The sequence below is a fragment of the Zalophus californianus genome, chromosome 11 (genome assembly GCF_009762305.2).
Source record: "Zalophus californianus isolate mZalCal1 chromosome 11, mZalCal1.pri.v2, whole genome shotgun sequence".
Taxonomy (NCBI): Eukaryota; Metazoa; Chordata; class Mammalia; order Carnivora; family Otariidae; genus Zalophus; species Zalophus californianus.
The window spans coordinates 19,376,110-19,400,629 of NC_045605.1; the positions used below are offsets into that span (position 1 = coordinate 19,376,110).

General features: G+C 53.6%; 1 protein-coding gene across 12 annotated transcripts in view; it reads left to right on the top strand.

Moving 5' to 3' along the window:
- GRAMD1B (GRAM domain containing 1B) overlaps positions 1–24,520 on the top strand; it is a 236,531-nt gene that overhangs the window by 192,336 nt on the left and 19,675 nt on the right. For 10 of the 12 annotated variants that reach the window (XM_027579989.2, XM_027579986.2, XM_027579987.2 and 7 more), the window contains 6 exons: positions 5,323–5,343; positions 16,960–17,044; positions 17,623–17,726; positions 18,476–18,571; positions 19,903–19,983; positions 22,804–22,919. In XM_027579989.2, the coding sequence (XP_027435790.1) occupies positions 5,323–5,343; positions 16,960–17,044; positions 17,623–17,726; positions 18,476–18,571; positions 19,903–19,983; positions 22,804–22,919 (503 nt within the window). Of the gene's footprint in view, positions 1–5,322; positions 5,344–11,613; positions 13,549–16,959; positions 17,045–17,622; positions 17,727–18,475; positions 18,572–19,902; positions 19,984–22,803; positions 22,920–24,520 lie in introns of those variants that run through there. The other 2 variants (XM_027579993.2, XM_027579996.2) reach the window with 2 other exon arrangements.

Below are 24,520 nucleotides of genomic sequence, written 5' to 3' on the forward strand. Positions count from 1 at the left end.
TCTCAAAAGTAAGCCATCTTTTGTCTCTGTCTTTGGTCTCCCCTCCGGTGTTGAATTGTCTGTAGTGCTCCGCACCCCTCCCTCCGCCCCCGCCCACTCTGGCCCATGTCTCGCTTGGTCCCTTTCCCAGAAGGGCCGGCCCCACAGCCCCCTGGCAGGCCGGCGTGAAGTCACTGAGGGACCGTTCCCGTTGCACCCCAAGTCGGAGAACAGACCCGTCCCCCGTCCTCCCCTGTCTCTGCCTGCTCCTGGAACACTGCCTTGGGCTGGGAATCTCTTCCCTTCTTACATGGAGCCATCTAGAAGCAGAGTCCTGCCAGGGCTTACTTTCGTTGCTTTCGGGAAGGGAGGCCCCATCCAATGGGGCTTCAGGTCCTGATAGCTCCTTGTACCTGCTTTAATGGGTGAGTCCTGATTCCCCGCACAAGATGACTGAGGGTCACAAATGCCCATAGGTGAGTTCCCTGGTGCAGTAGAGTGACCTCAGGAGCTCCACCTGGCACCCTCCTTCCCTCTGCCTGCCCACTGACAACTGCTCAGCCTGAGCACCCCTTACCGCTTCCACCCACTGCCCAGCCCGGGGGCCAGTGGTGGTCTCCGGACCCTGAATGGTGATCAGAGCAGAACTCTTCTCCCAGAAGGGCACCGTGCGAGCATCTGGCGGTTGGTGGTCGTGGATGGTGGCCCCTCCCGGGCCCCGCAGCAATGCGACCAGGTCAGGGAGGCAGTGCCAGAGTCCGCCCCCCGCCCCCCAAGATTTCAGAGGTCCTAGCAGAACTTGGAGGGAGTACAGTGTGAGCAATAGGTATTTTAGAACAGCAGGGCTCAGGAAATAATCCCCATGGGGGAAAGGAGGTGGGATGTCGCCAGGAGAAGAAAAAGCAGAGGAATGCCTTAATAATAGTCTTGAGCCTCTGTAAGTGTTTTGGGGAGGAGGAGGAGGGCGAACAGCTGTTCTCTTTCCTGAGGGAAGAACAGGAGACTTCAGGGCTAATCCTGGAGTCTGTGACCTTCAGGCTAAAAGCTGCCTCTGAGGACTTGAAGCGGTGGCTGCTTGCTGTAGGGAGGGGAAGAGGAGCTCTCCCTGGCGTGAGCGAGGAGTTCTCTGTGGGGCCAGCACCCCACGCCGGCCCCTCGCCCCTCTGGCTGGGGAGAGCGTGTGTGTGGCCAGACACACGCATCGGGTTGCTCCATCTCTCTGGTTCTGCCCATGGACTTGGCACACTTTTCCATCCTAAGGTGAAGCTGCAGGCTTCTTACCCTCTTACCCCCACGCCTAGCAAGGCACTCCGTGGGCACGCAGACCTTACTGATGGCCCTCAGTCCCCACCTACGGGGTGCCGGCGCCTCTTCAGTCAGATGCTGGGTGGAAGTGAGCACTCGCTAATGAGAATTTTTACACATCTCCTGCTAAACGGCGGGTGTTCTTTGGGAAAGGAGCGTAAAGGCCAGGCTCCTCCCAGGCAGTGTCAAGTCTAGGAAGGGAGTGAAGGCGCATGCCTAGATTGTCCACACACCGAACCTGTTGGAAGCACATGTGTAGCGGGGGCTGTTACAGGCCGGAGGCCAGGGAACTCCTTTCTGAGTGGGGTGGCAGGGGCGTGTGTCAGGGAGCTGGTGCATGGAGCCAGGCTGGGGCCCTGAGAGGCAAAATAAGGCATAAAGAAGGGACCATGAGCTGAGCGTGAATTCAGTTAGCCGTGGTCCCCCGTTCAATAAGGAGTTGATGGGGGAGGGAAGGGGGGGAGGGGTTGGGTTTTATTTTCCCTTTGAAGAGCTCAGGGGAGGCAAACAGCGTCCGGGAGTCCCCTGGTTTGGAGAGCTGCAGGGGTGAGGCGGGGATACCCCCTCCCTGGTGGACTCTGGTCTCAGGTTGACCAGACACATCCACGGTGAGGGATCTGGTAGCCAGAGCTGTCTCTTCCCAGCCACGCCACCTCCCTCCCTGCCGCCCATCCACCTCACAGAGGAGGACACCTCCTGTGTTTTCCAGGCAAGCTGGAGAGGGCTTCCCATTCTCTCTGGAGCCAGGCGTCCTGCAGTGTCTGCCTTCCTTGCCCGGGGCCTCCATTTCCTCGTGTTAATCTGCAGGGCTCAGGCTAGGGGATCAGTAAGGCCCCATACTTGTGAATCTGTAACTAGACCGCAGAGGCTGACCCTTCCTGGGAGCAGCCCTGCCCAGAGCAGCGAGCTAGAAGACATCGAGGCTTCTTTCCTCTTGCCTAGACCCCTTGAGTTTGTGCCACCACCCAGCTTCCGCTCTGTAGTGCTGGCTTGAGGCCACTAGGCGGAGCCAGTGGCCGCTGCCTGCTCCCAGGAGCGCCTGCTCAAGGTCCGCCCCTGCGGGGGTCCCCCTCCGCCCCCGTAGCCCAGGTGAACCCTGGGCTGGGTGGGCTGTGTCATCCCGGCTCACTGGCTTTGCTGCTCCTTTCCACTTGACTTTTTCCTTGTCTTTCAATCCTAATTTTTACGGTTTTCTTTCCAGTATGACAGACTTAACCTGATCAAAGTAAGAAGTCTCTCTTATTTCCTACCTCCTCTGGATAGAGCTCCTCTCTCCCCCTCCTCTGGTCCCCCCCCCAGCCCCCATCCTCCCAACTCCAGGAGGCTTGGCACTGGGGAGATGTTTTTAGGGAAGGTGGGTCTGTCTCCAGGGGCCTTGCGCTCCTTTAGTGGTTGTTCTTGAGACCCCTTCTAGGAGGGAATAGAGGTGCGCTCCACTCAGCTCCCTGTCCTCAGCAGCTTTGTCTTTGAGTCCTTTTCCTGACTCCCTCCTCCCCTTTTTAGCCAAATCTATTCATAACCTGTCAGAAAAGCCTTCACCCCCTCCTCCCCCCCCCCCCGCCTAGTTCTGTTTTCCCCATGCTTCTGGCCCTCTCTGCAAAGGACGGGCATTTCAGGGAATCTGCAAGGGCAGCCAGCCTAACTCGTGCCTCTGCTCTCCTGTCACCGAGGTCTGTAAGCCCCACCTGGTTTCCCTGCCTCTATGAGCTGGGGACTCAGCCCTGGGAGAGTGAAACTACGAGGGTGAAATCTGCCTCCAGGAGGCTGGTCAGAGTTCAGAGACCCCTACCCACAGTGGGTATTTTCGGGAGCTACTGTGGATCAGGATGGGGGGGGGGGACATTTTCCAAAGGGGTCCCTCCAGTGGTGGCAGATAAGAAGCTGCCTGGAGATGGCTGGTTGGGGTAGAGTCTCACACTGAGGGAGAAGACAGAAGTCCTCGCTCTTGATGGTACATTTCACATTTCAGTACTTGGGAACACAAATTCTTATCCCCTCCCTTTACAGAAGAGCAAATATCACACACAGAGGTGTCACACAGAGATGGGACACAGGTTCCGTGGCCAAGGCTCTTTGTCACTCTGAAGCCCTTTGTTCTGAACAGATTCAGAAGAGACACGTATCTGTGTGGCAGTACAGCAAGAAAATCTACCTCTTCTCTGTACCTCAGGCAGGAGTGAGAATACCTCATAGGAGTAATCATAAAGGATCTTGGGTCCCCGTACCCATCCTAGGTTTGTTCCTGTTGCCCCCTTCCCTCCTAGGGTCTTCCGTGAAGGCCAGGACAGTGGGGGTAAGGAGCTGGGGGGGGGGGGGCAGGCGACAAGAGCATTTTCTCAGCTATGAAGCAGGTGTGGGAGGCTTTGGGTTGATAAAATGCCGGGAGCTGGGCGGCCCTCAAGGCTGACAGCGCCTAGGGGGTTCCTCTGCACTGCTGGGAGATGGGATTCAGGGAATGTCTGCACAGCCTCATGCCCTGTGATCTCAGAGGCAGGCCCCAGGAGCGAAGACCTCCCGAGGTGCAGATCAGGTCAGATGCAGCCTCTGCCCCGTCCCCTCTCCCCCTGGGTCCGGGTGGCCTTTGCCAAATGTTTGCAGGCTAGTTTTCGGATCCAGGTCCAGGATTCCCATGTGACAGTAGCTCCCTCAACAGTGAAATAGTTGGGTTTTAAGTATTCAGATGTGGCCCCTTTACCTGCTGAGACTTCTGGATCAGAGGAGAAGGTAAGGTCGTGGTTCGAGTATGTGGCTTGCAGTTGGGCCATAGTGACAGCCTTTGTTGGGAAATGACCATGGAGAGCATCTAGAGAGTTCTTCCAGTGGAGTGGGAGAGCGGGCGAAGGGGGAGATCACATGACCATGCTATTGTCACCCGCCCTCCACTCCCACCAGACACGCTCCCAGTGGACATTCTGAGACTGTGACCTTTCTTTCCCTTATGAGTCAGGGCCTCTTAGTCGAGGCGGGGGGATAAAGGTTGCCATTTGGCCCAGAATCCACACCTCTGTGTATAGTTGTTGACGTGCAGGCAGTTTCCCCTATATAGTGATCCTTTGCTGCAGTTATACCTTTGGCAAGTTTCTTACAACCGAAAATACCTCATCTCCAATTTAAAATTGTTGGATCAGCACCTCAAGGGATGGGGCCCAGACAACGTGTGTGCATGTGTGTGTGTGTGTACACACACATGCCTGTTCCTGTCTGCCTGTCTTTCAAGTGGGGTGTGCATAAAAGACTCCTGGCCATAGAGGTTGGAGGTAGACAAAGCACAATTTCGGCCATCCCTCTCAGTTGCCATGAAAACGAGTCACCTTTGCCCAGGGCCGGGAATGGAGAGCACCTGAATTCTGGAGCTGGCACGGAGTCTTGACTTTGTTGGTAACAGAATTACAGCACCATGAAGCTGGGAGGCACTCTTAGCAATGATGTGTTTCACCTTCCTCCCAGGGCAGAACCCCCAGTACTCCCCTGCCTTTATCACCTCGGTCATCAGCCAGTGGTTGAGCAGGAGGAGAAACGGACTCCTCTGCTCCCTGAGAACATAGTTGGAGGAGGTGTCCAGGCAGCCCCTTTTCTTCCTTTACCCCACAGGGACCCTCTTGCCTTCTGCAGAGGGGCTGACTTGGGGCGGAAGGCTGGGTTGGTCTCTATCTGCACTTTGCTTCTGGTCAGGGTCCATCTGGGGACTGGGTCTTGGATGCCTGCAGCGCATCCTTTCCCCCCATCAGAACCTCGTGATGGGGCTCCGACTCCCTTCCAGCTGAGCTCTTGGCTGGTGCTGCCGCTGCCTGCCGTCCCGACCTTGGTGAGGCTTCCAGCATGGACCTACCCTGGGCCTCCTTTCTGGAGCTGTCTTGGGAAAGGAGGGCCCCTCTCGAGCAGCCACATGGGAAGCATTCAGCTGCATTGGGTTTCCTGCTCCCTGCCCGTCCTCCGCTACATGTCTGTGTAACCTTCCCTCCGGAGCCGGGCATACCCCGGCCATTCCCACCATCTCTTCCCCGACTAATGGTACCTTCTCTTATTTTGTCCTTTCAGAAAAGCCAGAGTTGGTATAATGTAAGTATCCCTGTTTTTCTTCTTGTTGGGTAGTGGGTGGGGGATGGGAGTGGTCGGGGAATGGAGAGGCACCGAGTGCAGTTTGGCTGCCCCATGGGCTTGAGCCAGTTGAGGGGCCCCTGGCCAGCCCCCGCCCTCAAACTCACTGGTTATTCTCTGCAGCAGGACAGGACTGCTGGTGAAGGAGGAGTTGATTCAGGGAGACCGAGGAGGGCCGGCCCTCCTTATCCTCCCCTAGACTCCTGGACAGGGCTCCTCCAGCGCCAGTGGAGGGGGCTGGCTGGGGGAGGCATCCAGAGACCAGACAGAATTCTGGGACTGGGTCAGCCCCGGGGCCTGAACTTAGGACCAAACTTTCCTTCCTTTAGCTGACACATTTTGGGGGCAATGCAGCCAGAAGACGTTTCCTCGTTAGTATATCCGCTGCTCTTGGGTCTGTGGTGAAGGTGTAGCCTGGGGTCGTCCGTGGTGGTGGCTCAGCCAGCCGCTTCATAGCCAGAAATTGTGTCGTGGACTAAGCAGTCCCGTCCAAGACCGCAACCCCCATCACACAGACTGGGCTGCAGCGTTTTGAACCTTTCCCCTAGAGGGCAGCTGACTGAAGTCTCAGCCAGCCGCCGCCACATTGTACTCTGCCCTCTGGGACTGCACCGCGGAGGGCCTGGCCTCAGGTCCCCATCGTTCTGCCCCGAGCCTGCTTTTCCCCACACTTGCGTCTGCTTGATCATGCAGGTACCACCTCTCCACCTCCCCTGGCACCGGGCTGTACTCCAGCAGGTTTCACGGGCATACGGAAAGTAGGGGAGAAGGTGGCTGTGAGTGGCAGAGGCTGTGGACACTGGGGTGGGGAGGGGAGGCTTGCGTTTAATGTAGGGACTTGGGTCCAAATCGTGTGTTCGTGCGGGGTGAGGTAGAGGGATATTTTCTTTTGCACGCGGCTCAGGGATGCCCCAAAGCCAAGCACATGCCAGTCAGCCCCGTGGCTTCTGACCTCTTGCTGCTCAGCGGGCCTGCCCTCTCCCTCGGGAGCTCTGGCCACCTAGCCTGGCACACACGAGGCAGAGGTTGGAGGGCCGCGCTGACGGACGCGAGCTGTGGGCTGAGGTGGCCTGGGTCGGGGAGAAGCCAGACGACACCCCCTCATTCCCCAGCCCTTCCCCTTGGACCCACCATGGTCTTCAGCCCCCACGCTGCTTAGAGCTCACATCCTGGAGGCGACAGAAGCTGCTTCTGTGAGGGAGGAGAGTGGGGGCCGCTTTCCTGGGAGCCATGTGGGGCCTCCAGCATCCCTCGCCTGACAAAACCTCCACCGCTCTCAGTGGTATTGCAAAATGAGTGCCCCCAGAGGGAACAGGAAACAGGTGGCTGCAGACATGTCAGACCATTGAAACATCCAAATTTGGACATCCAAATCCCCCCCCACCCCACCCCACCCCACCCGCCTCTCTTCTCTTGCTCGCTCTCTTTCTTTTAATCAGGCTCTTCTGTTCAAGCTCAATTCCCCTTTCCTCGACTCCTTCCCTACCCTTTCGTCTCTGGTTCCTCCTCCTCTCTCTGATCTCCATTCTCTGGCTGGCTCTCCCTCTCTGCCACCAGCCAGCAGGTTCTCCTTCCCCTCCCTGGCTTCCGCATTCCGTCAACTCAGGGCCTCTGTCTGCCCTGCACATCACAGAGTGAGGGATGGGAATGGATGCCAGCCAACTCAGGGGTCCCGGAGACAGATAAGATGGCAGAGGAGCTGGGAGCCCTGCTTCCTGCCCGATGCCCTGCAGCTGGAGACCTGGAGACCCTCCCTGACTGCACGTCGCCTTCTATAATGGGCCTCCACATAGTCAGCTCCCAGGCCTTCCTGGGACTCACAGATGGTCAGTGTCTCCTCCGGCCTCCTACCCCCGCAGCCCGAATGAACTGCAAAAACGTGATGGACTCTCCACTCGGCACAAATCATTAACTTACAGAGAGGCCTAGTGCACAAGGGACTCAGCTGAGCAGCGTTTCGCGGCCCCCCGACTGCCGCCCCCGCGCCCCAGGACGCACGCTCTCGCTCTGGAGCCAGACACCAGGGGGCCCATCCAGAAATGTCCTCTTGTGGCTCCCTTTTCCTCGGCTTTGTTTCCACGTTGCCAGGCAGATGTGGCTCCTTGTCTGCCTTCCATCTGCCCGGGTCCTGCTCCGCTTCCTCTGTGGAGGCCTGACGCAGGCAGGGACAAGTTGCAGAATGGAGTGCTGTGGAGGAGGGACAGGGAAAAGGTAGGGAGACCTGGGAGGCCAGAGGTGACAGGGGACCTCCAGCGGGCCTGAGCTGTAGGTGTCAGGGGCTGTGTCTGGTTTCTCTTTGCACTTTGTCTTCATGTGTTTTCACGTCGGGAGGGAAATCAGCAGCTGGTGTAGCGGGTAGAGCCCTAGAAAGGCTGGCTTCAGGTAACCCATGCCTCGTCCTCCCATGAAAACCCTGCTCTCCTCCTGAGGCTGAGACAAAAGCCCTGGCCCTGGGCTTGCTGGCTTCTGGGTGGGTGTCTGGAGGAAGCAAGGGGCTGCCTGTTCCACACAGCAAGCGTCACCCCCATCTCTGCCCACTCGGATGGTCCCCGTGGGCTTATCCATGGCACGGACCTAAGTGTGGCTCTTCCCCTAGGCACCGTTGACCTGCCGCAATCAGGAAGCTACCACCTGGGTGTTTCCCCAGAGCCACGTGAATGGATGCCCACGTGGGGTGCCCCCATGCGCCCGGCGCGTGTACCCTTGGGTGGCTGGACACCGCCCTGCTGTGCATCATATATGTGTCCATGTTCTGGTGTGCAGAGGCCCCATCGGGAAACTTCCGTCCAAACCCCCCACCTGGCTCCCCAGCACTGCCCACCAATAATACATCCATGGTTTTCCAGAAGGCACATACCTTGCCTCTGTGTTGCCCTGTCTCCCCTCCTCAGCACTGCTGATGGCCCTCTTTGACACTCGGGGTGGTGCTTCAGCTGGGCTGGAACATCCTTGTGTGGATGGGCAAAGGCTTTGTCATCCCGGCTCTAGGGACAGTCACACAGGCCCTGGTCAGGTTCCGGACCGGGTGTCCTCATGGAGCTGCTGACTATTGAGAGAACATCTCAGGTGGTTGGAGTAGCTTGGGTCTGATGGGAGGGAAGCCCACCCAGCCCCTCCCCCCCCACTCCCCTGCCTCTCTTCCACATTTTTTTTTTTGGTCTGATATTTGTATTTATTTTTCTTGCCAGAATAACAAAAAACATAGTGATAATGAACAGACTTCTGTAATTTCCTGGGGCGAGATTCCACTAGTGTACTTTTAAATATGGTATTTGTGATACATATTTATTTACTTATTTTTAAATTTTTTATTTAAATTCAATTTAATTAACATATAGTGTATTATTAATTTCAGAGGTGGAGTTCGTTGATTCATCAGTTGCATATCACACCCAGTGCTCATTCCATCACGTGCCCTCCTTAATGTCCATCACCCAGTTACCCCATCCCCCTCCCGACCTCGCCTCCAGCAACCCTGTTTGTTTCCTAGAGTTAAGGTTTGCCTCCCTCTCTGATTTTGTTTTATTTTAGTTTTCTTTCCCTTCCCCTATGTTCATCTGCTTTTTTCTTAAAGTCCACATATGAGTGAAATCATATGGCATTTGTCTTTCTCTGATTGACTTATTTCACTTAGCATAATACTCTCTAGTTCCATCCACTTCGTTGCAGATGGCAAGATTTCATCTTTTTGATGGCTGAGTAATATGCCATTGTACATAACTACCACATCTTCTTCATTCATCTCTCGATGGACATTTGGGCTCTTTCTGTATTTTGGCTATTGTGGACACTGCTGCTATAAACAGTGGGGTGCAGGTGCCCCTTCAAATCACTGTGTTTGTATCCTTTGGATAAATACCCAGTAGTGCAGTTGCTGGGTCATAGGGTAGCTCTATTTTTAACTTTTTGAGGAACCTCCATACTGTTTTCCAGAGTGGCTACACCAGTTTGCATTCCCACCAACAGTTGCAAGAGGGTTCTGCTTTCTCTGAATCCTCGCCAACATCTGTCGTTTCCTGACTTGTTAATTTTAGCTGTTCTTACTGGTGTGAGGTGGTATCTCATTGTTCCACTTTTTACTTTCACCCATCCAACCAGGGAGGAGATGTCACCATGATGGCAGGCCACTTTGGCCTGAAAAGTGCAGCCCGTGGAGGGAAGTGGCTAGACTCCAGGGACACCTGGAGGGGCTGAGGCATGAGGGCTTCTGGTCTCTAGCCAGGGATATGATCTGTAGGTCAGGAGTGGGGTTTGAAGGCAGCAGCGTAGCCTACAAATGCCTTAAGGCCTTCCCATGCCCGATCTACGCCCCCTTACGCTTGCTCCCCCTCCCCCAACTTACTTGATGATCCCAGCTTTATTCATCAAGGCCCCCAGCTTGGGAGGCGCAGCCCTAGTAGACATGAAATGGTGGGATAAGAAGACAGGGCTATAGTTACAGTAGGGAGCCAAGGGCAAAATTGGGCGTGGGAGGGGTGTATTCTGTTCCCCAAAGATGGCCCCTGTTGGGTGCAGTAGGTTTGCATCTGGGATGAAGCAGTCACTGGTCTTCTGCTTGGTGCCTCACCTTGTGTGGGCACAGGTGACTGTCCTCATCTGCTTCACCCCTTCCTGGGGGGTCGGTCATCCCGGCGACCCAGAGAAGCATCTTGTCTGAGGTCATAGGTTAGGAGCCTAGGCCCTGGTGGCTGGGAGGGACTTAGCACCTAGGCTCCTCCTCGATGCCCCGGGATGGGGATGCTGGCTTTTTTGGATGGGGAGGAGGGGATCGTGCCAATCCTGTGGGGTGACCCAGCAGGTCTGGCAGGCATGAGATTGAGCGCAAGAGAACAAAGCTTTTGTGGGCATGAAACTGGGACATTAGGGGGACGATATAGAAAGTGGAGGTTCGGAGACAAGACTTGCTGCCTACAGCCTTGGCAGCCTGTTCTTTCCAGGGAGGCTGCCTGTGCTTCTGTCAGCTCTGCCTATCCCCTCGTTCTTACTTACCCGGTGTCTCGGAAGAGGCTTCCTGACTTCGGCTCCCCTGGCCCCCCCATCCTTCACCTTCTCCGGAATGGTCCCCGCTCTCCTGATGAGACCCCCTCTCAGTCCCGCTCTCCTTTGCCTTTCTGCATGACACTGCCGCACCTGCATCTCTCTCCTCACTTTGCTCATTGCCCTCCCCCCTTCCCTATTTCCTACACCCGGCTCCTCCCTGCCTGGATGTGGTTGGAGGGCCAGGATTGGCTTGGAGGGTCTTAATTGACTTCTTCCCAGGTGAGGCCAGTACTCCAAATTCCATCTCGTTTTCTCCTGGGTTCCTCCACCCCACCCCTCCCCGTGCTGTACCCAAGGAGGGGGTACCACTTGGTCCCAGCTCGCAGTGTTTGCCATCGAGTTAATGTTTAGCTCAGGGTCAATTCCCTCTCCTCGGGCCTGAAGCTGCCTGTCACTCTGCCCTGCCCAGCCCAGCCCAGCCCATTCCATTGTGGGAGGTGTAGGAGACAAAGGCTGAGCACCGGGACTTGTCTCCCTGGGGTTCTCTCTCCGGGTGTATGCTGGCCCCCACCTCAACCGACTGCAGCCGTCATCCCCTTGTTTGGCCATAGCAATATGTAAACGTTCCCGGGGAATTACTATAAGCATTCAGCTTTTGTGGGTCTATATACTGCCTAGATCTTGGGGTCTGGTATGGCCCAGGAGAGAGGCATTCTGGTCACCCTGGAAAATGGAACTGTCAGGTTCCCCTACCACACTGCAAAGGATAGGGCTGCCCTCTGCAGAGCAGAGAGAACCTCGGATATATTGTTTGGAGTGGTGGCAGGGATCGGGCACTGAGAAGCCGTGCATATAGAGATGGGGATCTGGCTGGCTACACCATGTCAGTTGCAGTGGGAACAGGAACAATTTTAGAGGTGTATAAGGAATGTGTTCATTTGGTAAAGAGTTTCTGAGCAGCAGATCATGCTCTGCTGTAGAAGATAGAGCTGTTTGAGGCATAGATCCCTCCTGGGAAGATGATAGTCTGACGGAGGTACCACGCTGCATAGGTGACGGTGGAGGCCGTGGGGCTGTGTCCAGTGTGCAGACATTGAGAGAGAGAGAGAGAGAAGAGTTTGGGGACAGATTTAGACTCTTTGTCTACTTTCTCTAACACCGTTTAACCAGGAGATTCTGGGTTCCTTGGAAACAGAATCTTTGATTTGGGAGTCAAGAACCTCCATTTTTAAAGCATTATTTATTTTTTAGAGAGAGGACCTCAAGCAGACTCCCCGCTGAGTGCGGAGCCCGACATGGGGCTCCGTCTTGTGACCCTGAGATCACGACCTGAGCCAAAACCAAGAGTCGGATGCTTCCACTGCCTGAGCCACCCAGGTGCCCCAAGAATCTCCATTTTTAATGCATTCATTGGGTCCTCTTAAAGTATGCTCATGTTTGAGTCCTGCTGGCTCAAACCTCAGAGACTCCTAGGCCAGAGGCCCCATTCATCATCCAGCACATGCGGGCTTGGGACCCTCGCCGCACGGTGGGCATAGCTATGGAGGGCGAGGCAGGTGCCCCATTTGTTTCAGAGGTCTGACTTTTCCTGGGGACCCATGTCTTCCCAGTCCCGATGCTGTGTCTGAAGCCCTTCCTGGCCCCACTGGCCTGGCTCCCGTTGCTCAGCTTCCCTAGGTTCAGCTGTTTCCTTTTGACCCCGGGGGCCAGGTTCTCTGCTCTTAGCATTGCTTCTTGGCCCTCAAGGTCTGAGGAGCTGCCTGGGAATCCTCTTGGCTTGCATCCCCGTCCTGCGAGTGCTGGAGGCAGGGCAGGGTCCCCGGAGCTGGTGACCTCAACTTGTCCAGGCGATCTGCCCAGCTTCTCCCCACCGGTACATCCGCCATGAGAGGAGTCAGACTTCCAAATCTCCTGCTGGTGGTACACACAGGGAGGTTGGTGGACCAGTGGGTCAGTGACGGGAGTATGCTCCAGAAGTCCCTGGCCATCAGCATCTCCAGTTTCAGATTTCATCACAGCAGCCGTGCCCCTGGCACCTCCCCCCCTTCCCCCCCACCCCGGGAGCCCTGGCCAGCTACTTTCTATTGCAGGAAACATCTGCTGGGGAGGCCAGGCTAGGCCAGGGGGTTACTGGAGGACGTTGGCCAGTACCGTCACCCAGATCCTGTAACTCGAGGCATGTGTAGGGCTCTGGGCCTGCCCGCCCGCCCACCCACCCACCCGGCTTCCCTCCTGCCACGGGCAACTCTAACAAAGAAGTTGTTTGCTGGTCAGCTAAGGAGAGCACGGTCTGGGGAAGGAAAGGGGTGTGTGTAGGGGTGGGGGTGAGAACAGGTCTTGTTGCCACAGCCAGTGGTGGCCGCTCTGCCTGGGAGAGGGCTGTGAGTCATAGGGACCAGTGCCCGCCCAGCGGAGAGATTGCATGGTGAACAGGCTGCCTCATGGGACGGGCCAGACGGAGCTGGGAGGCTGGGAGCTCATTCTCTCCCCGGAGTTTCCGACGAACTGTGAGCTGTGTGTGAGTAACCAGCGGGGTGCACCTCTGGACCTGGCTGTGGAGTCGCCCTCTTCCTGCGCAGTTTGTCCACCAGGGGCCTGCTGTCCCCAGCCCTCCAGCCAGCCCCCTCGTGCACCTGCCGTCTTCTGGCCTCAGCTGGCCTCTTGGAGTGGCTGGCCACACTGAACCAGAACAAGGGGCTTCACCGCATCCCCTCTGGGTCACCCTCCACCCAAAGACCAGCCACCTTGTGGGAGCCAAAGTGGGACGAAGCAAAACCTGGCCATGGGAGACTGGCCGGCCAGCCTGTCCCAAGAAGCATGCTGACCATACCCTCCCACTTGTGAGGTTTCGTGCTGGGAACAGAGCTCTGGGAGAGAAAAGGAGGCCAGTCAGGGTCACACAGACCCTCTGCTGAGAAGCCGGAGGTTGCCTGTCTGTCTGCAGCCCAGACGAGACTGACTATTTTCATCCTGAGGGGACGGTTGGGAACCAGAGCTCCGGGAGCCAGGCTCCACTGGGAGGTGGAGCCGTGGGTAGCGATGGAATCTTTGACCGAGTCTGGGGTCCTCCAGAGCCTCCTGCTGGAGCCGGACAGCCAGCCTTTGCAGTGGTACCTGAAGAAGTTTCCAGATACACCTGCTGGTGCAGAACTCTGCTGCTGGCATGAATCTGAGGAGATTCCAGCCGTGAGTGTGCATCCCAAAATCTCTGGGCCCATGTGACCATTCTGCCATACCCCTGTAATTCCCCACTCGGCCCTGCTGCCTGAGGCCCCCCCATCTGACCATTCTTGAACCAAAATTCTCTGACCATTTTAAAGAGTAGGTGAGCCATGCCTCACTTTTGGAGGAGATTGCTTTGAGAGCACGGGGGTGGGAGGCAGAGGGTTGTGGGCTCTTGCATCAAAAGGATATATGGTGGCAGGTCGACCTGATGAATCTCTGCTTTAGAGTCTGGGAGGCAGAGACTGGCCTGCCATCCACATTGGCAGCCTGGGAGAATCAGGGCATTTATTTGCAAGGTTGGGTTAAGGAGTCCCTGCACCCAAGCAAGTTTTTGTAGAGCTGGCTGAGTTCAGAGGTTAGGGCTGGGAGTTGCCCTCCCTCTCCCCAGGGCTACAGCTTTGTTCAGAGGAGAGGAGGGGAGCGGCTCCCTCCATTTGCCGGGGGTTTGGTTTGGAGATGATTGCCAGACTCCATGCACCTCCACCTCTGTCAATGTCTCAGTTCCTGGTGGAGGCGAAAGAGGCATGGGTGAGGAAGCAATGTGGAAAGCACATGAGAAATAGGAGGACTTCCAGGCTTCAGAGAATTGGATGCCTGATGCCTGGTTACACCTGAAGGGGCTTGGGGCCATCTGCTATGCTGGTCCTCGGGCTGATAGTGGAAAGTGGTAAATATGAAGACTCGCCTGGTTGATTTTTTTTTTTAAGATTTTTTTTTTATTTTTTAACAGAGAGACACAGCAAGAGAAGGAACACAAGCAGGCGGCGTGGGGGGGGGTGCGGGGGCGGGGAGAGGGAGAAGCAGGCTTCCCGCTGAGCAGGGAGCCCAATGTAGGACTTGATACCAGGATCCTGGGATCATGACCTGAGCCAAAGGCAGACGCTTAACGACTGAGCCACCCAGGTGCCCAATACTTTTTTTTTTTTAAAGATATTTAATTGTGGTAAAGAACCTAAAACTTACCATCTTAAGTATTTCTAAGCATTTCTCAGTTCAGTAGCATTAAGTTCATTCACACTGTTCTGCACTCAATTTCCAGAACTTTTTCGTCTTGAAAAAAATTGAAGCTTTATTACTAACCCCCTGGGGGAAGAAAAAAAACAAACACTTGTGGGCATGAAAGACTAGTGGGGCCCCCGAGCAGGTGGACATCTCATCCCCCAGAGAGTGTGCTCTGCTGAGGCATCTGTTTCCCTCTTGGGACCAAGACCCTGAGGCACCATCATAGAGCAGTGACTCAGACCAGGGACTCTGGGTCACACTGCCTCAGTTCATGCTCCCCTCTCCCACTTAGTAACCACATACTTTGGACAAGTTGCTTAACCTCCCTGTGCCTCAACTTCCTAGTGTATAAAATGGGAAAATAAAAAATCTGTGGTCCAGTGAAGTGATGTATGTGAAGGGCTAATGACAGTGCTTGGTGTGGTAATGACTCATTTCACGTTCACTCAGCTGTAGCTCTGGGAGGTCAGTTAGACATAATTAGGAACTTCTTGATGATCAGGTGGGCAAGCAAGGGTTTTCAATATGTGGGCTCTGTTCTACAAGGCCAAGGGGCCAGTTAGATTGGTTATCTCAGTATCAGTTTGGAATCAACCTGTGGGCCAGAGGAGTATGTATTCAGAGGTCTTTTCTAGCCATAGAAGTCAGAGGATAAGTTGGCTTCTCCCAGTGTCCCTGATACTTGGTTCAAACATATGGCAGGTGATTGTTGAAGTTTGGGGTTCTATAGCATAGCATTGCTTGGGGGAAGGTAGCAGGGCATTGACTACTGCAAGTATAAATCATTTTATAAACAAGCCAAAACAGAAGTTTAAAATTCAAATTAACTAAAGACAGAGTAGTTGAAAGCACTGTCTTCTCTCTCTCTCCTGGAAATCCTCCTGCAAACTGAAGTCATGCCATTCTCTCTCCTCCAACTTCCTGAAATATTCCCGTTTCTTCTAGCACAAACACCATCAGGCCACTTAGCTCAGCTAGTCAAAGCGCATGCCCTGAACTCGGTTAGGCCACAGCCCAAGCTTGCTCGAGGGCCACTTAGCTTTGCAAAAAGCCAAAAATCAACCGTCTGAAGCGCATCTCGTCGCCACTGCAGCTATACGCCAGTGGGTCCCCAGGGAAGTGGGTGGAAAGTGTAAATGGCCAAGACCTATCTGTCACCATCACCAGGACAGTCTGGTGCGCTCCTGGCATAAGTAGGTCGGTCAGCGACACGCCTGTACAGGTACAGATGTTTCTCTGTCGTGATGCATGACTCTTCCTGGATTGTGCTCTTGTCTTCATGTATTGTGCTTGGGTGCCTTTCATCCACAGGCTGCTGCTACTACTCTTCTTCCTCTTCCTCCTCTTTTTTTTTTTTTTTTAATTTTAAGACTGTAAGCTTGGAAGGATGAGGTTTCCTGTCTATTCAACTGACTGATGGAATTTCCAAGGAGGATTTGTGAAGGCAGTTTATGGGTATAGGTCTGCACCCAAAAAGCTAAGTGGGCACAGGGTCATCTGGTAGCACAGGTGGTGGGGAGAGGTGAGCAGAGGACCAGGGATGCAGAAATCTGCCACTGACCAGCTTGGGGACTCTTGGGCTGGGGTCTCCTCTCTGGCCTTCATTTCCTCATCGCTAATGGAAGGGTTGGGTTAAATAGTCTTATAAAGGTTGGGTGCCTCCAGTTACCAGACATGCTTTTAAATTCTCTCCTTCTGTGCTTATTCTAGTACTAGTTTTATGTTTTGTTTGGTTTTTTTTAAATCTAGCCTTGGTAAAGTACAGTTCTCCCCCGCCCCCCCCCCCCCCCAGTTTCACTGAGATATAATTGACAGGTCACATCGTAATAGCCTTACATTTTATGATTTTTCTTTTCTAGTCGTCAGTTTCATCCATAGCCCAGTACTTCCTGTGTTAGTCACGATGACCACTGCTTCCGAGGGATGCTCTGAAGAGCATCATATTCTGGGTCCTGTGGGGGCCCTGGGGGGAGCCCTCTTGGGCCCCCATTTTATGCTGTCACGGTGGTACTTCCTGCTGGCAGAAGACAGGGCAACAATAGCTCTTGTGGTGGGTCCCAGGAAGCTCCCTGGAGGTGTCCCTCCTTCCTTTCTCTTCTTGGGATCTAATGTGGACCCTGCTTAGTATGTTTGACATTTTCTCATTGATGGACACTGAATACAAACCCTTTAGGAGTGTCCGATTCTCTCCCTGGTGTTTTTCCGTACATACCAAAGCCCCCTTTGCCTCACCGAGCCGCTTAGGGTCTGTGGGATAACAGAGGCTCATCTTTGCCTTTTAAACATGCAAGCAGGTGCTCTTCCTGCGTCTTCCTCCCCATCCCCACAGAACCTGGAAACATCCTGCTAACCTCGGTCATTGTCACGCAGGTGTTAAGCCCAACTTATAAGCAGAGAAATGAAGACTTCAGAAAGCTCTTTAAGCAACTTCCAGACACGGAGCGCCTCATTGTTGGTGAGCTGGGGGACCTGGGAGCAGCAGGTGGGAGCGGGAAGGAAGTCTGAGCGTCCCAAAGACAGCACCCAGGCTGCTTCTGTCTTGAGGTTCCCCACCAAAGAGCCAACCCAAGTAAGAACATCTGTCTGGGAGCAGGGAGAGAGGATGTCCAGAGCACTGAGCCCCGTGGTTGAGGCTCAGGGCTGAGCAACGTGTGTTTGGCGGCCTCTCCAGAGAGCCCAACCTGGAATGAGTCACTGCCACTCTTACCTCTGCAGATGGCCCAGCAGTGAAGGGTTGGGGTAACTTGGATGGGGGAGGGGTGTTAGTTGACTTTTATTGGTCTTTTCTCCCTCTTTCTCACTCCCTCCGCCACCTCATCCGTCCCTCTGCCTTTAGGCAATAGTGGCGTATTTCACGTCACATGGGCTGCTAGGGACTCCCTTGGCCACTAGTTCAAGCGTCTCACCCACCTAGTCAGTAGTAGGCAGTGGGGCTCCTGCGGTGCTGGTGGGAGGGATAGCGTACCTCATTTGCAGTGGTTTGCTGAAGATGTTTCCTGTCTCTGAGCTCCTCTGTCCCCCATCCTGCCACAGATTACTCATGTGCACTCCAAAGAGACATTCTTCTTCAGGGCCGACTCTACCTCTCTGAAAATTGGATATGCTTCTACAGCAACATCTTCCGCTGGGAAACTCTGGTAAAGACCTGGGGCTTGGTCCCTGGGCTAGCACTGAGCAAGCTGCCCTTACTCTGCCCCTTTTGTTGGCTTCCTGCTCTACCCACACCTTTGCATAATTCATAAAAGCACATCCCTGAGTCTTGAGGGAGAGATCTCTGCAGTGTCTTCCCTTCCCTCCCTCTTGGGTATGGAAGAGAGCATGAGAGCATTTGCTCTTGGCAGATGCAGGTAAATATTTGGCAGGAGTCACTGCAGAAGGTAGAAGAGTTGAGTCAAAGGGGCATTGGCCTTGGTACTCAGGTCCAGGTTGTACGTTATCTGGGTTCTCCAGCTAGTTGGCTGTGTCTTATGAGGCTAGTCCTTTGTTCTTTCTCTGCCTCCTCATCTTATAATAAAATGAAGCAGGAAGAGATAAGCTGGTGACTTTTGCCCTGTCACTGTCCTGTGTTTCTGTAAGTGCCAAGTAGTGATGGGGTCTGTGCACATTGATCAGACTGTGTAGATGTGAGAAGGAAGGCTCCCTGGACCAGCAGCTGAGGCACTGTTGGGCTCTAGGCGAGGCTCAGCCACCCCCTCACTGTGTGGCCTCTGTGAAATAGGGAGCTAAACCAGATGATCGCTAACGGGGACCCTTCCAGGTTTAGAAATAAGGAGACTGAGATGTGATTTCCTCTCTCTGAACTGGTGCCACGTCAACACTCGTGGCCGACTCAATGAATGTCTCTTCTTGCTTATTATCCGTGCTCCGTCCCTGTGGGGGGTGCCAGCTGACCGTCCGTTTGAAAGACATCTGCTCCATGACTAAAGAAAAAACGGCTCGCCTCATTCCCAATGCCATTCAAGTTTGCACTGACTCAGAAAAGGTAAATAGAATCTAATCTTGGACCTTCTACTCTCCGCCTCCCCAATCCCCAAGCCCCACCCACTTCTGTATTTCTGTCCTTCAGCTGCATGAATATGGACTATCCAGGAGGTTGGGGGTGGGGGACGGTAAGGGGATGCAGATCGTGGGGACCACCTCCATTGGATCAGGGTATGTGGAGTCTGAGCAGGGGTGAGGACGGAAGGTCTATCCATTGGACTTGGAGCCAGAGCACTTGAATTTGAGTCCTGTAACTGTGGGTGTGGTGTGTAACCTCTCTCCACATGAGTTTTCTCATGTGTGACATCGAGCCAGTCGGTCCTATAGCAGAAGCTTGAAATGACATCACAGATTTGAAAACGCTAAGTTGCAAAGCTCTGTGTAAATGTCAGTTGTTATTATGTATTAGCAGAGTCCCGTAGGAAGTGGATTGTCCACGTCAGCATGGGGGACAGGTGGTAGGTAACATTTGGACCGAGGAAACCCAGGGATCTTGGACCTTTAACCAGCACCTGGAAACTAAGAGCTTCAGGGCTAGGGGTGGACTAGACCTGAGCTGAACACAGGTCTGCAGAGCCCTTGGACTTGGGCAGTTCAGTGGCAACAACCATGAGATTTGGGGTCAGATAGTCTTTGGTTTGAATTCTGTTTCTGGCCTGAATCAGCCTTGTGATGACAGAAGTCCCCTGATCCCACCAGCCTGTTTCTCTTTATTAGGCGTTAGCAGTTACGTGTATTTTCCAAGACTCACATGTGGTTTACACAAAGCAGCAGCATTTGTGAAGCCCCTAGATCGTGTTCAGTAACATCTGGTTCCCCATCATTTCCTTCCCGCGTGTTATAAAGGGTCCCCGCTAACGTGTAAGCACAGTAAGAGCAGGAGTCTCTGTTTTGATTGCCCTCATACCCCAAATATGTAAAATGGTACCCAGCACATACTGTATTCAAATATTTGTTGAATTAGGGAATGAAAGGGTGAGTGGGTTAGTGGGTTTGTCTTCTCCTTCCCAAAGGCTGGTTCGCAGCTCACCACTTAACCCGGGTCCAGTTGGTGGGTGAAGGAAGTTGTTTTATGGAGATGAAAACCTCCAACCAGAGGGAGAAGCGCCGTGGAAAGCAGGGGTGAATGCCAAAGGACTTAGCGCCACTGGGGACTTGGTCCCTGTCACTAGAGTACCTTGGTGTCATGGTCACGGATAACTGAGTCCATAGTATTTGGGGATAAAGTCGGTAGCTTTTCTTAAAAGGATGAAGCACCCTGTCTCCCTCCGTTCTATTATGAGTCTTACTGTTCTGTTGTGATACTTCTTGCTGTTTTCTCTTTCCATCTAGCACTTTTTCACTTCATTTGGGGCCCGGGATAGGACGTACATGATGATGTTCCGGCTCTGGCAGAATGCGCTCCTTGAAAAGGTAAGTACTGTCCAGCTCCTTCCTTCCTTCGGCCTCAGGACTCACATCCACCTGGAATGTTCTTTCCCCTGGGGTGAGGGCCCAGTGGAGAGAGTGCTCTTCCTGTGACCTGGGCTAGCTCCAGAGCAGCCCACGTGTCCTCAAGGTTTTGGAAGTCCCCCAGAATTGGAGTGAGTCCTGTATTCTTCCCCTGGTGGTGGTCTGTGAGCAGCCTCATTGCTGCCTAGAGCAAGGCCCTTGTTGACTTCAGGCACTTTCCGTCCCGCTGTTCTGAAACATACCAGGGTTTGTGAGACCCGGAGAGGTGGAAAGGACTGTCAGGAAGGAATCAGTTTTTATACTCACAGGTTCGTAGAGGCGGAGGCCCGCCACACCTTGCGGAATCACACGGGGAAGGGAAGGAGGCCACGGGCTGTCAGGCAGAGAGCGAGAGGGGAAAGCATGGGCAATAGCTTACGTTGTGGCTTTTGCAGGAAGGCATGGGGGAGGCAGGGTAAGCAGGCCAACCAGGTTTAGGATTGGCTAGTTTGAATAATTCCATCAGGCTCCGGAACATAGAGACTGTCTCTCGTTGCCTGGCCCTGGGATTCCTAAGGCCAGGTAATATTGGCCCAGACTGGAAGGAGCTGGGAAAGAAGGTGGTTGAGGGTGTAGGCTTTGGATTGGCTGCTTACGTATGAAAGGTGCACTTCCGGGCGAGTTGTTTTCTATCTCAGGAATTAGCTAACCCTGGGATGGACGTTCCCTCGCCAGTCAGCAAGGCCTCAGATGCCAGAGCATCAAAAATTCAGAAAATAGGAAAATAGAGTTAATAGAGCCACCAACTTGACTACTCGAGTGTCTGAAGGACTCTGAGGGGACACGGATATGGGTGATGATATGGCCGCATTCCTTAGAGAACTCCCACTCAGATGCCAGGGGGTGTTGGGAAAGAGCCCCAAGCCAGGGAAAGAGACATAACAGAAAAGTTATGTGGTTATAACTATATTATACATATGACACATATGTATCTACTTTGACTCCTAAACAATCTAAAGTAAACTGAGCAGATTTGTTATTTAGAATTTTTTCTAACCTGAAGGCCTGTAGCCAGGGCACAAATCCAGGTAGTTTATTTGCGCTGCGATCTTCTGCCTTTATTAGCCATCAGTAATAGTAAAATGATCATGTGTTTGAACCTCCACTGGCTGGTTTGGATTTTTAGCTCACAGCCACTGTCATTTCTGAATAAGACAGAAGCTCTCACACAACAGATGTTTGCCGATTGTCGTTGTCCTGCTTATGGTCAGACAAGCCGAGCCTGGAGGATGGGTCAGGGAAGGGTGCGCGGGGAACGGGAATTGTGACAAAGGGCAGGATGTGGTAAGGCAGCGAGGCAGATGTGTCCCAGGAAGGTTGAATGGTCTATGCCAGGGCCAGAGATCGGAGGCAGGAGGCCCAGAGAAAGGAGGAGATGCCTCCCTTCAGCTCAGTGAGGGCCAGCACCTGCCAGCTCAGAGGGGAGTCCTGGTCTGTGCCGTTCTGGGCTGTTCTCCTCAGTTGGGAGACCAGAACCCTGGCTCATGGCAGCCTGGCACCGCCTGCTTCCTAAACCACACCTGGAAAGGCTGGGCCCAGAGAATTCTCGGATTCTTTATCAGATCTATTGATGGGAAACATTCTTTAAGTTGTTTTTTTTTTTTTTTTAAGATTTTTTTTTTTTTTATTTGAGAGAGAATGTGAGAGAGAGAGAGAGAGAGAGCACATGAGAGGGGGGAGGGGCAGAGGGAGAAGCAGACTCCTTGCTGAGCAGGGAGCCCGATGTGGGACTTGATCCTGGGACTCCCGGATCATGACCTGGGCCGAAGGCAGTCGCTTAAGCAACTGAGCCACCCAGGCGCCCCTCTTTAAGTTTGAGGTAAAATGTTTCTTTGTGTTTTGACTCCTTCTGTTTTCTTTAAGGCTCTTGCCCACTTTCTCAAATCCTGACCCTACTACCTTCTGCCCCTGCTCCCAGTTCAAGACTCATCCATGGCCCCTCCAGTCGTTGGTTTTCCACATTCTGTTGCCTCTTTCCCGCAAATCTGAACCCCACAAGAGCTCACTTTTCTCAGGACAGAGCTTTTGAGGAGGACACGTAGCACGCAGTGAAATGTGGAACTGGAGCTAGTACGCAGAACTGTAGGCAAACTCATTCTACTCGAGAACAACGAAGGCAGTATTCAGGTAGCCACGAGAGGGTTGGATGTGCTCACCTTGAGGCCCCTTAAATTATGAGAATATAGGCTTCTTTTTAACCACAGGAGCTGTCCAACTATGGAATGGCCACCTGTGAGGTCACACCTCATTCTTGGACGTGAAGCAGTGGGGCCTGCCTGCGTGGCCACTGTTAGTATTAGGAGGTTTCTTTGTGTTGGGGAGACTGGCTCAAGGGACCAAGTCCCCATCAGAAGCTCTGGGATCGCCTTGGCTGCAAGAGTCACATCTATATATCACGCTTAATGCTTGACCTCGTCCATAGGAGCAAAAGATGGATAGCTACCATCCTTAAGGGGCCAGGCGATCCCATTATACAAACCTGAGTTGTGGGAACAGGGCCAGATTCCTGGCTTGGCTGAAAGCCATATTTAGGCAAGAGATTGGCATCTTGCCGTGGTCCTGAGAGGAGGGAAGAGGAAGTGGAGGACGTGTTAGTTTAGTTTAGCTAAACTCTTAGTTTAGCAAGGGAGAACGGAGGTCAGCTTCTCCTACCCCCTGGGGAGTCCAGCTCAACTCAGTGCCTCCGTGTAGAGTGGGGTCCTGAGGATGGAAGGGTCAGAGTCCCTCTGTTGTCCCCCACAGCCCCTGTGCCCCAAGGAGCTCTGGCACTTCGTTCACCAGTGCTACGGGAATGAATTGGGCCTTACCAGTGACGATGAGGACTACGTGCCCCCTGATGACGACTTCAACACGATGGGGTGAGCAAGGCAGAGGGCAGCTTGCCGGGGTGCTTCTCCAAGAGGGCCTGGGATGGCGGTGACAGCCTCCCTGCAGAGCAATGTCTTAAGTGATCCCCGAAGGAAGGGAGGGTACCTGCGGGGAGAGCCTCGCAGGCAGAGGGAATAGCCAGTGGGTGGCTGGGCGGAATGAACGAAGGGCCAGCAGGAAGAGGTGAGGCCAGGGGCCAGATCCTGAAGGCCTTTTGGCCAGTGCTATGATTGGATTTTACTCAGAGTGGGCTGGGAAGCTGGGGGAAGGCTTTTGAGTTGGTAATTGGTAAGATCCGACTTAACATTTTAACAGGATCACTCTGGCTGGTGGATTGAAAATAGACCAGGGGGGAGCAAGGGCAGACTAAGAGGCTGTTGAATAATCGAGATCAGTTAGAGGAGAGGTGAAGGTGGTTTGGACCAGGAGGGTAGCAGTAGAAATGACAATCAGTAGTGGTTTGTTGCTGAATATATTTTGAAAGTGGAACCAGATCTGTTTTGAAGGATTTGCTGACAGATTGGAAAGGAACCAAAGATGGCTTTAAGGTTTTCTTGGATTTACCAACTGGAAGGCTAGAGGTGTTCCAAACTGAGATGGACAGCACTACAGATCAGACTTTGGGGGAAGATCAGGCAAGCTGGCTTTGAGATAACTGCTGGCTAAATGGAGATGTCACATAGACATTTGTGGATGTGAATGCAGAGTTCACCGGGGAAGTCTGGGTGAGGTACATAAACCTGGGAATTTTGAGTGGATAGCCAGGAGATTAGCTGAAACCACCAAATGGCTGGATGAACATAAGAAGTTCAAGGACTGGGCCTGGGAACACTCAACAGGAAGCAGCAGCAGCAAAAGAAAACCCGAAAGAACAGCCAGCCAGGTAGGAGGAACACTAGGAGAGCTCACATCCTCACAGCCAAGGGAAGGAAGCTGTAGGGGAAGGAAGCATCACTGTATCCCGTGCTGTTGATGGGTTGAGAAGGATGGGGCCTCGAAGCCATACGAGCATATGCTCGAGGTGGGGAGGTAGGTGGAGGCCCAGTGGTGGTGTGCGAGGCACAGAGCAGTGGAAAGCAAGGAAAGAACGCTGACTGGTGACACTCAATAGTGTTATCATTTAATCTCTGTGAGTATCTGTTTGATTATCTTTACGAGGCGTGTCATGGGTTACTCAGAGTTGTCATGCATCCACGTGGGGTGATTAGGTAAAGTGTGAGTCAGATGAGGAGGAAGGGGATGAGTTCTCCCTTGGGAGAGGCGGAAGTGTCCCTAGAAGGGCACCCACCCTTATCTCAGAGAGCGTTCCCCTTCAGGTGTCCAAGGCAAAGAAGCTCACTAGTTAGGATCTGGAATCCGGGCGTTATCACCAAAGGGCACTCGTGTGGGGTCCCATCCTCATCACCGTGTGGGACATAAAATGTATGCTCAGAGCCCAGGCATTTCTGTGAGGGGTGAGGTTGGGATGGGATGGGATGCCACTGGAAGAAAGATAGTTCAGGACGCATAATGGTCATAGGATAGGGTTAAATCTAAGGAGAATGCATGGAAAAGGTGACTTTGGAGCCAGAAATAATACGTGGGGAGTGGA